We start from the raw sequence: 16474 nt of genomic DNA, 5'->3' as shown, positions 1-16474 counted from the left end.
GTTTACTTATATGCAGTTTTTTTGGTACAGTACAGTATTTTCTCTTAAGATTTTCTTAACATTTTATTTTTTCTAGCTTTATTGTAAGAATACAGTATAGAATACATATAACATACACAATATGTGTTAATCAACTATTTGTTGTTGGTAAAGCTTCCAGTCAACAGGAGGCTTAGTAGTAGTTAAGTTTTTGAAGAGTCAAAAGTTATACGTGGATTTTCTTTTTTCTTAAATGAAATTTGAATTGTAGCTCATAGTATCATTTTTGACAAGAATATTTTTGTGATTCATACATGTATTTATGCATATATCCATATAGCCTGATATACATTTGCACAGTTTTTATTTTTAAATTTTTGTTTTTTATTTCAAGTCTTTATTTAAATTCTAGTTAGAAATTAACATATATGGTAATATTGGTTTCAGGTGTAGAATTTAGTGATTCATCACTTACATATAACAACCAGTGCTCAACACAAGTGCCCTCCTTAATACCCATCACCCATTTAGCCCATCCCCTGCCCACCTCCCTCCATCAACCCTCAGTTTGTTCTCTATTGTTAAGTCTTTTATGGTTTGCTTTCTTCTCTCTGTCTCTCTTTTCCTTTCCCCTATGTTCATCTGTTTTGTTTCTTAAATTCCATATATGGGTAAAAATCCTATGGTATCTTTCTCATACATAGATTTTCAACTGCATGGGGAAGAGGAGAATCAGTGCCCCTATCCCTTCATTGTTTGAGGGTCAATTATAAATAGCTTTCCCTTATAGTGGTTTTTCCCTTTGAGTTATTAACTTGATATGGGATTATGTCTTATTTATACATCATAAATGCTTACTCTGTTTATGGCTAGATGGTATAAATAGCATATACTAGTGTTAATAAAGTATTAATAAACTAGTATTTAATAAAGTTTATAATTTTCTGAAAAATTTTATATGTGGCAAGTAGTCTTGAATAAAAGTTCATACATATGGACAAAAAGCTTGCATTCTAAATGTTTGTATATCAGTATCTCAGCCTTTTCTAAAAAAGTTATTTAAATGATTTAAAAATATTAATAACTACCTGGTTTTTATAGAACTTCTCACCCATAATTTCCTTTTTCTTTTAAAGATCAGTGGATAAATCTGTCATAGTGTATGATACTGTAAGTATTTCAAAATCTTGCATGTGTGATATGCGTAAATTATGTTTATTAGGGTACTGAACTTCAAGTTTTGTTAGGCAAGATGGATAAAATACTTTCTTTTCTTTTTAGAGTGCCTAAGAATATACATTTTCAAAAGTGCTAAGATAGTTATGCAAGTTATTGGTTCTGGGACAGGCCCTTAAATATTTCAGTAATGATTTTAGGATGGATAGATGTCTAAGATAGATGATTAATCTGATCAAAGAAAATACAGATTTAAAGAGCACCAATATCCAAAAAAAAAAAAAAAAAAAAAAAAACCACTTCAAATTGATTTTTCTTAAATTTTTCTACCAGGTTTCCGTAATAGCAAAGAATGAATATTTACCCCAGGGTTGTGGATGGGTGTGCTGAAAGTGGCCTACCACTGGTAGAGATCTGGCTGGCTTTAGAGACTGATAGGAGGAAGAGTAAGTTTTAATAGACTTGGGAAAATGGCAGTTTTTGGTAGAGCCATATGAATAAAGACCGAGTTGCATGAGTATGAAAAAAAAAATGAACATTTTACATGTAGCAAAGATGTGGTTGATGAAAATATTCTTCAAGAGAAATCCATGTTGAATGGAGCCTTACAATGATGGAATTCAGGCTGCAGCGTGCTAGCAAATGAACCAGAGATGTTAATCATCAAAGTGTAGTCGGTCAAGCAAGGAATCTAAACTAGTCTTCTATGTGGGAATTCAAATCGCGGAGTGCTCTGGCAGGAGATGGAAAAGAATACAAACTGGGTGAAGTAGATCCTGAATGTTTCTCAACAAATTTGCTTAAGATTTTACATTCACAAGAATAGCTAGAACACTAAACTTCCTCCATAAAATATGTATATGAATCTCAGCTAAATACAACTAATTGTACATTTGAAACTAATATAACACTGTTAATTACACTTCACTTTTTAAAAATTAATAAATACATCTAGATGCTAGATGGCCAGCTAAGTGTACTCAAAATCTAAGTGACTAATTTCTCTTCACCGGTCCTGCAGTTGGGTACAAGTCAAATGCCATAGCAAAAATACAGGTCATTTCATGTAATAGATGTTTAGGCTACTGTTAGTAAATTCAAAACCATCAGCAGAAGCCCAGGATCTATTATACTAAAAATTTCTAGGAGGGTGGTCAGCAGACAACAGTGCTAATTACTGAGAGTGAAATAAGTACCTGATAATATTATTAGTTATAGAGGCTGTTCTCTTTTTTTTGGGTAAAGTTTCAACTTACATTAGTGACTAATTATAGTAAAATACTGGTATCATATAAACTATTTATGTCAAATGAGCCTTTATCAGTAACTTTACTCCTGCCTGAGCAAATATAAAGCTGTTTTTATTGTTTTTCAGAATACTGAGAATATACTTCACACATTGACTCAGCACACCAGGTCTGAACTTAACCTTATTTTGTATTAATATAATAAAAAAATTAGTCTGAGGATACATAATAGTTGTTTTTATTAATTAGGTATGTCACAACTTGTGCCTTTGCACCCAATATCCTTTTACTTGCTACTGGTTCAATGGACAAAACAGTGAACATCTGGCAATTTGATCTGGAAACACCTTGCCAAGGTTAGTAAGGGCATCATATTTAACCCAGTTCAATCCCATTCACCATTAAATTTAAAAATCCTGTAATTTTTGGGGGCACCTGGGTGGCTCAATCAGTTAAGTGTCATGATCTCATGGTTCACGAGTTTGAGGCCCAAGTCAGGCTCTGTGCTGACAGCTCGATGCCTGGAGTCTGCTTCAGATTCTGTCTCCCTCTTGCTCTCTGCCCCTCCCCCATTCACACTCTTTCTCTTTCAAAAATAAAAAAACATTAAAAAAAATTTTTTTTAAATCACATAAATTTTTAACAAATTACTCACTTTGCTTTTTCTCAATATGAAGTGTATATCCGAATGTATAATTTAAAAATAATTTTAGAGAATCTAGTGTTTCAAGTAGTTTATATATGTTAAACCTGTTGGTAAATCCTTTTAGGAGCATATTCATGGAAATCATACCTCCCAATTTTTTTATAAGCTATTTATTTGTACGTATACTGTTTTTTTCAGATAAATATAGCCTGAGAACAAAATAGAAAGCAGAGTTTTACTTTGTTCGTTTTATTTTTGGCCTCATCAAGCAATGTTGACACATAATTTAGGAATTTTACTTTTATTACTGTCAGAATTAACTGAATAGTGGTGCTGATATGCAGACGATAGAGCAGAGTACTTTTGCTGATATGAATTTTATATAATAAAAAATTGTTTTTCTAGACTGAAAAGTTCCAAGAGAGTAGTATTTAATATAGTATTAAATAATATTGTAACTGTACATAGTGTTATTTGATTTTTTTGAAATTTCTTAAAAGGTTGTTAAAACACAGCTTTAAGGAAATTTTATTTAGTTTTTAATTCTCAGTGAGAATATTCATAAGGGCAATACTTTCCTTCATTGTTATTTTACCTGCCTTTCTGTTTGTGGGTTTGTTTTTAAGCAAGGAGCACAGAAGACGAGGCGAAGCAATTTCCTGAAGACTGGTCAGAGGATGATGTTTCAGTGTGGCTTTGTGCCCAAGGTTTAAATGACCTTGTTGGTATTTTCAAAATGAATAACATTGATGGAAGAGAATTGTTGAATCTCACCAAAGAAAGTCTGGCTGATGATTTGAAAATTGGTAAGATTAGTGGAAGATGGGCATTCTTAAAAGCGACTTTTAATAATTTACTCTGAAATTGGTTTCAGTTGTATTAGTGCTTTCCTCTTACTGTTCTGGCACAGTAATTATGCTGGTATATTTCTTTGTAGAGAAGGATTATGTAGGTTAGATTATGGAAAAGAAATGTTATGTGGTATTTCTTTAAGTAACTAAAGCCACCTTGTAATTAATTTTCAAAATGTATTTATTTTAGAAATTGAGATGTAATTCACATGATAAAACTCACCCTTTTATAAGTGTACAATGCAGTGATTTTTAGTATATCCACAGAGTTGTATAGCCATCACCACTGTCTAATCACACAACATTTTCATCCCTTCAAAAAGAAACCCCATGCTCATGAGCGGTCACTCCTCTTTCCCTTTCTTTCTAGCTCCTGGCAACCACTAATCTGCATTTTGTCTCTAAGGATTTGCCTCTTCTTGACATTTCATAGAAATGGAATCATACAATATGCTGCCTTTTCTGGCTTAGCATGTTTTCAGAGTTCATCCATGCTATAGCATATATTAGTGCTTCATTTCTTCTTACGACTAATATTTCACAGTATAAATTTATCACTTTTTGCTATCCATTTATCAGTTGATTGAATTTAGATTGTTTCCATTTTTGACTATTGTGAATAATGCTGCTCTGAACATTTGTGTACATGCTTTTGTGTAGTATCTGTTTGCAGTTTTCTTGGGTGTATAATTGGGAGTGGAATTCGTGGGTCATATAGTAACTCTGTGCTTACATTTGAGGAACTGCCAGACTATTTCCAAAGCAGCTGTGCTATTTTATGTTCTTACCAGCTATATATGAGAATTTCAGTTTCTCTTCTTTTCTCTTTTTTAAATTTTCTTTAATGTCTGTATATTTTAGAGAGAGAGAGAGGGACAGTCAGTGCGAGCAGGGGAGTGGCAGAGAGAGAGGGAGACACAGAATCTGAAGCAGGCTCCAGGCGCTGAGCTGTCAGCACAGAGCCCCTGATGTGGGAGTTCAACTTGTGAACCGGGGATCATGACCTGAGCCAAAATCAGACACTTAACTGACTGAGCCACCCAGACACCCCAAGAATTTCGATTTCTCCACATCCTCATCAACATGTGTTTTTTTAATTATAGCCATCCTAGTGGTTTCTCATTATGATTTCAGTATACATTTCCTGATGACTGGTGATGTTGAACATCTTTCCATATGCTTGTTAGCTATTTGTAGATCTTCTTTGTGGAAATGTCTGTTAAGATCCTTTGGCCATTTTAAAAACTGGGTTATTTGTCTTTTTATTATTTTTTATATAAATTTGGGTATGAGGCTCTTATTAGATATGTGATTTGGAAATATTTTCTCCCTTTCTGTAGGTTAGCCTTATACTTGCTTGATAGTGCCCTTTGAAGCACAGAAATTTAAAAATTTTGATGAAGTCCAATTTATCTTTTTTCCTATTGTTGCTTAGGCTGTAGGTGTCATACCTAATAAACTATTGCCTAATTCTAAGTCTCAAAGATTTAAACCTGTTTTTCTTCTATGAATTTATACGTCTAGCTCCTACATTTAGGTGTGTGATCAATTTTGACTTAATTTTTGGATATGGTATGAGTATAGGGGTCCAGCTTCACTCTTTCAGATGTCGATGTCCAGCTGCTGTCCTAGCACAATTTGTCGAAAAGACTATTCTTGCCTTTTGGGATTGTCTTGGCACCCTTGTTAAAAATCAATTGACCACAAATGTGAGGATTTATTTCTGGATTCTCAATTCTATCATTGACATATTTGTCGATTCTTACACTCACACTGTCTTAATTACTGTAGCTTTGTAGTAGGTTTTGAAATTGAAAAGTGTGGGTCCTCTTTTTTTTTTCTTCTTCAAGATTGGTTTTGTTTTTCCGGGTCCCTTGCATTTCCATATGAATTTTAGAATCAACTTGTCAATTTCTGTTTAAAATCAGGTGGATTTATTTAATTAACTAATTTATTTATTTTTAAGTTTTAATTTAAATTCCTGTTAACACAGTATAATATTAGTTTCAGGTATACAATATAGTGACTCAACATTTCCATACAACACCTGGTGCTCATCAGAAGTGCACTCCTTAAAAAGCCACTTATTTTGCTGTTGCATGGGTGGCTCAGTTAAGTGCCCAACTCTTTTTTTTTTTTTTAATTTTTAATGTTTATTTTATTTTTGAGAGACAGAGAGAGAGCACAAGCTGGAGAGGAGCAGAGAGAGAGAGAGAGACACAGAATCCAAAGCAGGCTCCAAGCAGCTCTGAGCTATCAGCACAGAGCCTGACGTGGGGCTCAGACTCATGAGCCACCAGATCATGACCTGAGCTGAAGTTGGACAGTTAACTGACTGAGCCACCCAGGTGCCCCAAGTGTCCAACTCTTGATTTCAGCTCAGGTCATGATCTCGTGGTTTGTGAGTTTGAGCCCCGCATCAGGCTCTGAGCTGACAGTGCAGAGCCTGCTTTGGATTGTGTTTCCCTCTCTCTGTGCTCCTCCCCCACTTGCTCTTTATCAAAAATAAACATTAAAAAAAAAGCCAATTTTGATAGGGCTTATATTGAATCTGTGAATTAATTTGGGGATTATTGTCATCTTAAGTTTTCCAATCCATAAGCACAGGACGTTTTTCAGTTTATTCAGGTCTTCTTCATTTCTTTTAAATTTTTTTTTTTAACGTTTATTTATTTTTGAGACAGAGAGAGACACAGCATGAACGGGGGAGGGGCAGAAAGAGAGGGAGACACAGAATCGGAAGCAGGCTCCAGGCTCTGAGCCGTCAGCCCAGAGCCCGACGCGGGGCTTGAACTCACGGACCGCGAGATCGTGACCTGAGCCGAAGTCGGACGCTTAACCGACTGAGCCACCCAGGCGCCCCTCTTCATTTCTTTTAAAAATGCTTTGTCATTTTCAGTATACAAGTCATTTTTCCTTAAGTGTATAATTCAGTGGTTTTTAGTGTATTCATAGAGTTTTATAACCATCAACAACACTGTCTATTTTCAGAACATTTTTATCCCCTCAAAAGAACCCCATTCTCTCTCCCTAGCCTCTGGCAACCACTAATCTACTTTGTCTTTATGGATTTGTCTGTTTGGGATATTTCTTGTAAGTGGAACCATACAGTAGGTGCCCTTTGTATCTGGCTTCTTCTATGTAACATAATGCTGTCAAGGTTCATCCATGTTTTGTATGTGTAAGTGCTTCAATATGTAACGTTTCCAGTTTCTTCACCTCTTTCTCAGTACTTGTTATTACCTGTCACCTTGATTATAGCCACCCTTGTAGATGTGAAGTGGTATTAGATTGTGGTTTGGGTTTGTGTTTACCTAATTATATGGAGTATTTTTTCAAGTTCTTATTGACCATTTATGTATCTTCTTCAGAGAAATGTCTGAGAATTAAAATTGTTAAAAATATTTTTAAACTGGTTTGTCTTTAAGTTGTTGAGTTGTAAGAGTTGTTTATTATGTTCTGGAGACTAGATCCTTATCAAAAATAGTTTGAAGTCTTTTGTTTTTATTTTTTTATTTTTTACGTTTATTTTTGACAGAGTGAGACAAAGCGTGAGTGGGGGAGGGGCAAAGAGAGAAGGAGACAGAATCTGAAGCAGGCTCCAGGCTCTGAGCAAGCTGTCAGCACAGAGCCTGATGCTGGGCTTGAACCCACGAACTGTGAGATTGTGACCTGAGCCAAAGTTGGGTGCTCAACCGACTGAGCCACCCAGGCGCCCCTAGTTTGAAGACTTAATGTCATGCTGTAATAAAACTAATAACCAGACACTACTATTAACATGCTATAATGAAATCCTACTGAGAAAGCATAGAAAATAGGATATCCTTAGTGAGATTTATTGTTAATGAAGAGTCAAATAACAAAAAAAAATATTAAAACCATTTTGGAGTATAGTGTTATACTTTCCTTATATGGTAAATATAGCATATGAGTGTATTTAAATCTCTTGAAATCTTACGGCCTTTAAAAAGTTAACATAATGATGATTTGTGAAAATACTTAGGGTCAGATGGTTTTGTACTCCGGCCATATTATGAGAGCTATTTTTGTATTTCTAATGACTTATTGCCTTTATAATTTATTCTTTCCTCCTGAAAGTTGGTAACAGAGTGTAGCGTTGTTTGTTTGTTTGTTTTTCTGCTGATTTTTGCATCTTCATTAGTTGATTTATTATTACTCTCTCACAATAAATCTTAACAGTACCTTATCATTTAGAAGCACTTAACACTATAAAACAATAATTTCAGATTTCAACCAAGGATGTTTGAAAACAAAAGAAGCATAGTAAAAACAATAGGAATAGAATTCTATTCTGATAGATAAATAATATGAAATTCTTATAGGATTTAATTAATGATTTGAAATAGTTTTTGAAGGATGAGTCCCAGGATTAGTAGTTACAATCATTTTAAACTTCAGTGAAATAAGTTTCAGAACTATCAGGTCAGGCCCAAGCCAAAACTGAAATATAATTTAACTTCTATAGTGGTCTAATAGTGGAATTAGGAAAATTATTATTATGAATGGAGACAAAAATGTTAACATTTTCTAGTAAATAAGGAATCTATTCTGTGTGTTTAAGATTTGGAAAGTTGGCAAATTAAACAGAATAAATTAGTAAATGGGCTAGGGCATTTATTTTTTCACATAATTCTACAGTATTTGAAAGTTTTTATAGAATTATAAAGAATTATAAAGGATCAAGAAGTTAACTTTAATCTTCTACAAGTACTACTTTAAGCTACAGTGAATTTCTTTTAGTCTTGAATTTTAAGAAAAGCAGATTCTTAAGATAGTATATTGGCATAATAGAGAATTGAAATTGAGTCTAAGAAAAAATGTGCTAAGAGGCAAACTGATGAGTAAATGATAATGAATTTTATTCTTTAGATGCATAACTCTCTTACTTGCTTTTGACTTGTGATACAATTGTTAGAACAGTTCCTAAGTCAATACGTAAATAGGAATTTGTGTATTCGTCATACGGAGGAATTGTGCAGTAAAGCACATTGGGGTGTTAGAGACCAAAGTATGTGTATCTATTATGTTTGACACTTAAGTTACTTTTAAGGAATCAAGCAGTCTATGAAATTTTCTAGTGAGCCTTTTATAAATATATAATAAAGGAACTTTCTATAGACTTGAATATCTGCTGGAGTTTGATGCTTTAATCTAGGATAACCATCCTTTCTTAGGATTGTGTTAATGGAAACCAGGGTATACTAGCCAGTTGTAACTAGAAGATAACTCTTTATATTTAGTCCCATGTTTGCATAAGAAATGTCCAGACAGATTACAGGTACAAAAGATCCTTGACGTTGAGAGAGAGAGCTGTCTTAAGACATTTGTGAATCCACGAATTTGTGAACTCCACTATAGTATTTAATCTCTCATTCAAAAGTCATTAAGTATGACTTTTATCACATCTCGCTTCTGAGATGTGATAGTAGGCAAGCAGTAAATCTGGCCACATGACTTTCATCTGCACCTTGGCTTCAGTTTATTTTTGGGTCTCAGAAATTTTAAATTGCTGCCTGCCTTGGAGTGTGGAATTGCTGTAGATGATATAGTGGTAGAAACCTGGAATGACAAATGCTGAAGAACTCTTCTATATCATGTCAGTCCTTACACCTACATTCAAATAATTATCAATCATAGAGTCCTAATTGGGAATGAAGTTTTTTCAAAAGGCTTCCTCTACCGTTTGCTCTTGTCTTTCCAAGAAACCATAAAGCACATGAGACATTTTTATCATTTTCTAGCTTAAAATTATAATATGAAATTGTTCAATCAGATGCTTTTTCAAACTTTATGCAGCAACTGAACATCCTTAGATTTTGAGTTTCTTCAATTCCTAGAACTACTTCCTTATGTAGATTTTCATTTGTTGCCTAAGTGAACTATCATGAACTACTGGAACATTCACTGTTTTGTTGTTGTTGTTGTTGTTGTTATACACGATTAAAGTGACACAGTCCCTTTAGTTCTGGTCTAGTTACTGTGAGCCTGTGCATGGACCTGCTGCTGGACTGGGCAGTTCAGTTGCTGCTCTTAAATTGGCCCACCACACTTTCCAGTGGGAACTTGTGGGCATTTGAGGGGGGCTCCTTTCCTCAGGCCGGTCAGATGTCCTGTTACTTCCTTCCACACAGGTGTCAACCACAGGTCTGTGGAGGTTGGTGGTTTGTCCTCGCCTGCTTATACGGTGGGGTTTGTGAGACGCCTCGCCACTTTACTTTGTTGCGGAGATTGTCTGTGGGATTTGATTTTGCTCTCTCACTCTTTTTTTATGTGGAGATTCGGAGAAATTAAAAAACTATACTGCTTCTACCACCGACTTATCCAAATCCTTTTGAAAAAAATCCCTACTTGTATCTATCATCATGTTTCCCTTTTCTTTTCCTATCGTTTGTACGTCTTTGTTTTCCCTTGACCATTCTAGTCAGGAGTTGGTTTTTTTTTTTTAATAGTTTTTTTAAAAAATATGTTTTTGTTGTTCTGTTCTTTCCTGAGAAACTGGCTTCTGGTTTTGTTGTTCTCTCTCTCTGGGCAGTGGAGAGGTGATGGAGTGACCAGCCTGATGAGCTGTGTTTCTTAGTTCTGGGCTACAGCTCTGTCTTGTTATGGTGCCTTCAGCCATTGCTGGCCTTGCTGCTTCAGCAGTGATCCATACAGGACACAGCTGGTAGAGAGAACGGTAGAGGTATCAAGGTCTCTCTTCCATTCGTGTACACATATCTCTGCTGTAAGTGGCCATCTTCCATCCCTCACTCTGGAACCCAGTTACCTCTATTTTCTTAGGGGCTTTTCAGAGTTTTATTTTATATCTTTGGTTGTTATTTGTGTGTAGACTCCATCAGTTCTCAATTATGTAGCATTTTCAGGGTTGGAGAAGAGAGTACAGGAATTGTTGTCCTATTTAACTTGACATCTTATTAAGAACCACATGCCTTTTCAGAGTTACAATAAATATATCCAGATAGTTCCCATTACCCATACTAAGGGTTTACTAGCCATCAGCTGGTAAGGGTCTTTTCTTCCTGAGCAATTAAATTTAATACCACCCACTCCCAACCCCCAGTCACAAAAGGAGATATTTGTTTCTGGCTAAGCTCTGGGGATATCACTTGGTAATTGCTTCCCTGAGGGCAAAGTGATCTGATTCCATTTTTAAATGACATTAAAATTGGACACGGATAACACCCAATTTAACTTTTTCTTATCTGGGGGCATTTTGAAATAGGTTTTCTGTGTTCTCTATTATAAAAATCATAAGCATTCTAAATATTAGCACCCATATTTTTGACAGGGAAATATATATTTTTCATAATATTAAATGCTTCTATATCTTTTTCTTGTATGTTGTATAACTATCCCTTTAAATGAGATGACTTCTAATTGTAAACATGTTGTGGTACTTTTAAAAAACTGTTTAAAAACTCTTCAATTTGGTTTCGGTGAATTACATAGGAAAGAATTCCTAGGAAAGCAGTGCCGTAGTCCCTAAGAGGCAGGCGGCTGCTAGGTTGACTTGCCACACTTCCGTAGATTGTGGGCAATGAATCCAAATAGATTTAAACAGTGTATTCCTCAGGGCACAGCAAGCAGCGTGAGCTTCAGGGTTTTTCTTTCCCCCCGAAGTCTTGTGAGGGCAGTTTGTATCTGTGTCCTAGCGGAGATACCCTGAGCTCACGAAACTCTTTCATCTTTTGAGGGGATTGCTAGCAAACCTAGCCCAAGAGTCATTTTATCTTTGTACCTATCACAGAACAAATCTGCCCTCTGACTGGGAGGGACACAAATTACTGCAAAAAAGTCATCATAAGGGGTGTATAAACACCCTGAAGAATTGCCTCCCAACAAAATAAAAAGCTGATTTGGCTTTTCATGAAAACTGTGAGGTGTTGTGAAATGTAATTTTTTTCTTCTACCCACCCCCCTACCTTCACATGTCTCTGTCTAAAGTAGAACTGTCACTGGGGCACCTGGGTGGCTCAGTCGGTTAAGCGTCCGACTTCGGCTCAGGTCATGATCTCGCGGTCTGTGAGTTTGAGCCCCGTGTCAGGCTCTGTGCTGACCGCTCAGAGCCTGGAACCTGCTTCAGATTGTGTCTCCCTCTCTCTGACCCTCCCCCGTTCATGCTCTGTCTCTGTCTCAAAAATAAATAAACATTAAAAAAAATTAAAAAAAAAATAAAGTAGAACTGTCAGTTCTAAAATGGTAAACAGCTAATAACACTAAGCCTCCTACAATTAATTACTCTCAGCTTCCAGAAGCTGAAAATGAAGGTAATTTTTAAAACTTGATAAAGTAAAAATGCAAATGAGTGAGTTTAACTTGTGTGTACAGTCTGGGACAAACAGATGAGCTTCATGATTGTGTTTCATATGAGATTGGCCAATAATATTTCCAATTTCAAAAATGTTTTACATATAAGATGGAATTTTTCCATTATTAAACTGAAGATGTTTAAAAATTGTTCTTAGGAAATTTTTTGCTTAAATACATAACCAATAACAACAAGCCTTTTCTAAGGTTGTATGGTGTATTACTATTCAGCAGTCTGAAATTCTCAAACTTTTAGAATCTAAGCTTGTTTAGAATAAACTCACCATTAGTTGCTGATTTATTTTAACCACACGATATTCTGTACTATAAATATTGGTTAAAGAATTTATAAAGAAAACCATGCCGTGCAGTCAAACAGTATGTGTGAAGATTTTGGGTTGTAATAGATAACTTCTCTATTTGCTAAAGACTTGCATAAAGGTTACCAGAGGTTCTCCCACCTAACAGAATAATTTCTTTCCAGAATCTCTAGGGCTGCGGAGTAAAGTGCTGAGAAAAATTGAAGAGCTCAGGACAGAGGCGAAAACCCTTTCTTCTGGAATTCCTGATGAATTTCTATGTCCAATAACTAGGGAGCTTATGAAAGATCCTGTCATTGCATCAGGTATGTGTGATGCTTTTGTAAGTTTGAGGGCGTGTTGTGTGCTAAATGAATAAATGATGTAGATAGTTTACAGAAGTTTGTTTAAATGTGGAAAGTTTTTTAAATCTCTGTTTTATAGCTCATAAGTTTTTTTAAGTCATTTAATCTGAAGTAAACTGTTGAACATTATATATTTCTTTTGTTTTTAAATGTTTATTTGAGAGAGTGTGTGTGAACCAGTTGGGAAGGGGCAGAGAGAGAGGGAGAGAGAGAATTGCAAGCAGGCTCCACGCTGTCAGCACAGAGCCTGACATGGGGCTCCAACTCATGAATGGTGAGATCATGACCTGAGCCGAAATCAGGAGTTAGATGCTCAACTCACTGAGCCACCTAGGTGCCCTGAACATTATATATTTCGTAATAAAACTGGATGGAGTAGGTTAGAACAAAAGGAATAAGCTTTACAAGCTTTACTTAAACTTGTGAAATGCGTGTTCGGTTACAAGAATGCAAGTTAAAATACTGTTTTTGAGATAGACTGTTGAGATCTCTTATGTTTATTTTGTCTACCATGAATTTAAACAACCTTACAGGAATAAGATTTAAAGATTATGAAGTTGCATCATTCCACATTAATTTCTAATCTTTGTCGATAGACATAGGCATACATACTTTATCTAGTTGTAATCAGTGAATCCATATTTTTTTTTATCTTTGTGTAAAACTTTATACACTTCTAAATATTGACTTAGCCTAAATAACTTTATTCCACTGTGGCTGTATGCTACATTTTGACTCTTGCAAACACATACAGACACCAAACAGTAGAAATCTTTATTTTGTAAATATCATTGCATTGATATCTTAGTACTTATTTTTTTCTATTATTACCCATTACTTAGGGTTATTTTTATGGTATGTGTGCTCCAAAGCAGAATTAATCAATGAGAATATTTTATGAACATGAAAAAGAACAATTTTGACAGTTTTTGTTAGGATATTCAGTGGACATTTGAAAAGTGTGTGGTCTTTCCCCATTGTATGGTCTTGGCATCCTTGTTGAAGATCATTTGACCACATATGTGAGGATTTATTTCTCGGTTATTTCATTCCATTGGTCTATATGTTTGTCTTAGTATAGTCAGTACCATACTATTTTGATTACTATAACTTTGTAATATGTTTTGAAATCAGGAAGTGTGAGGCCTCTGGCTTTGTTCTTTCTCAGGATTGTTTTAGCACTTTAGAGTCCTTTGGGATTCCATGTGAATTTTAGTATGGATTTTTTTCTATTTCTGTAAAAAGTGTCATTGGGATTTTGATGGAGGTTGTGTTGCATCTATAGATGACTTTGGGTAGCATGGAATTTTAACAACATTAACTCCTCCAATCCATGAATACAGGATGCCTTTCCATTTATTTGTGTCTTCTTTACTTCTTTCCACAATGTTTTGTAGGTTGCCAGGAATTTGTGTAAAAGCTTGCCAGGAATTTGATGAGAATGGTGTTTAATCTATAGAGCAATTCAGAATCGACATTTCCAACTCATGAATATCACACAGCTCTCCATTTATTTAGGTCTTTATATTTCAGTCTATAGGTTTTGCCCACACTTTGCTAATACTGTCCTTAGGTATTTACTATTTTTATGACACTATAAATACTAGTTGTGGGGTGCTTCAGTGGCTCAGTCAATTAAGCATCTGACTCTTGATTTTCACTCAGGTCATGATCTCACAGTTCATAAGGGTAGCCCATGTTGGGCTCTGCACTGACAGTGAGGAGCCTGCCTGGGATTCTCTCTCTCCCTCTCTCTGCTCCTCTCCCATGCATGTGCACATGCACACCCTCTCTCTCTCTATCAAAGATAAATAAACTTTTAAAAAAGTAGTTTTTAAAAATTTTCAATTCCCAATTCTTCATTGCTTGGTATTCCACAGTTGATTTTGTAGACTGACTTTGTATTCTGTGACCTTGCTTAGTTTATTGGTAATAATAGCTCTTTCATAGATTTTCTTCATACGTGATCATATCATCTTCAAGTAGGGATTTGTATTTCCAATTTGTATGCCTCCTTCTGTCCCCACCCCTTTTCCTGTTTCTTGTTACACTGGCTAGGATTTGCAGTGCAATGTTGAATAGAAGTGGTAAGAGTAGATAGTCATACCTTAATCTGCTCTTGGGGGGCGGGGGGGGGAGCATTCAATCTTTCGCCATTAAGTATGATGTAAGCTGCCTTCTATCAAGTTAGAGAAGTTTTCTTCTGTCTCTAATTGCTGAGAATATTTAAAATGTTTATCCACTGAAATAAGATGGTTTTTCTCCTTTATCCTGTATTATGATTGATTACTGTATTCGTTTCTTGTTGCTGTCATATCAAATCATCACAAAATTAGTGGCTTAGAACAACATTTCTGTAGGTCAGAGGCCCAGTACATTCTCACAGACTAAAGTCAAGGTATTGGCATGTTCTGTTCCTTGCTGGTAGCTCTAGGGAAGAATCCATTTCTTACTCATTTAGGTTGTTGGTAGAATTCAGTACCCTGCGATTTTAGGACTGAGGCCTGTATGTTTTTGCTGGCTATAAGCTGAGGGCTGTTTCCAGCTGTGGTAGGCAGAATGTCCATGTCCTAGATCCCCAGAGCCTATGAATGTTACAAGGCCAAAAGGGTTTTGTAGATGTGATTAAGGATCTTGAGATGGAAGCGTCTCCTGTATTATCTGGGTAGACCCAGTGTAATCACAAGGATCCTTATAAGTGAAAGAGGGAAGCAGAAGAGCTGGGCAGAGAAGGAGATGTGACAGGATAGAGGTTATTATCTGATACCAGACAATGAGCTAAGGAATTTAGGCAGCCTCTAGAAGCTAATAAAGACAAGGGAACAGATTTTCTGTCCCCTGGAGCCTTTGGAGAGAATGCCACCCTGCTGACACCTTGATTTCAACCCAGTGAAACTGATGTCATATTTCTGATTTGCAGAACTGTAAGATAACAAATTGTGTTAAGCCACTAAGTTTGTAGTATTTTGTTCTAGAGGCAATAGGAAACTAATACACTGGCCTCTTGGACTGTTTCATTTCTTGGCTTGGGGCCTTTTTCCATCTTGAAACCTAGTGACAGTATCTTTCTTGTATCACATTGCATCTCTTTGACCCACCTTCCTACCTTCCTCTTTGGCTTTTAAGAACTCATGTGATACGATAATTTCCTGTCTTAAAATCAGCTTATTAGTGACCTTAATTCCTTTGCAACCTTAGTTCTCTTTTACCATGTTAACGTAACACAGTCATAGGTTCCAATTAGGATGTGGACATATTTGTGAGTCATTATTCTACTTAACACAATTAGATTCATTGATTTTTTTTTTTTATTGTGATGATATACATATATATATATATATATAAAACCATTTTAACAATTTTTGAGTGTACAATTCAGTGGTATTGAATTTGACTATTTTGGATACCTCATAGAAGTAGAATCATGGAATATTTGTCCTTTTGTGTTGACTTATTTTACTTAGTATAATGTCTTCGGGGTTCATGCACACTGTAGCATGTGTCACAATTGCTTTCCTTTTTAAAGCTGAAAAATATTTCATTGTGTGGATATACCATATTTGGTATATACATCCAGCCATGG

General features: G+C 35.5%; 1 protein-coding gene across 6 annotated transcripts in view; it reads left to right on the top strand.

The window, feature by feature from the left end:
* Positions 1–16474, top strand: part of WDSUB1 (WD repeat, sterile alpha motif and U-box domain containing 1) — a 62989-nt gene that overhangs the window by 30773 nt on the left and 15742 nt on the right. For all 6 annotated transcript variants that reach the window (XM_042948921.1, XM_042948919.1, XM_042948920.1 and 3 more), the window contains 5 exons: positions 1116–1149; positions 2531–2571; positions 2652–2758; positions 3675–3854; positions 12712–12852. In XM_042948921.1, the coding sequence (XP_042804855.1) occupies positions 1116–1149; positions 2531–2571; positions 2652–2758; positions 3675–3854; positions 12712–12852 (503 nt within the window). The remainder of the gene's footprint in view (positions 1–1115; positions 1150–2530; positions 2572–2651; positions 2759–3674; positions 3855–12711; positions 12853–16474) is intronic.

This window comes from Panthera leo, chromosome C1 (assembly GCF_018350215.1).
Source record: "Panthera leo isolate Ple1 chromosome C1, P.leo_Ple1_pat1.1, whole genome shotgun sequence".
In the NCBI taxonomy this organism is placed as follows: Eukaryota; Metazoa; Chordata; class Mammalia; order Carnivora; family Felidae; genus Panthera; species Panthera leo.
This window is presented reverse-complemented; position numbering and strand designations above follow the sequence as displayed.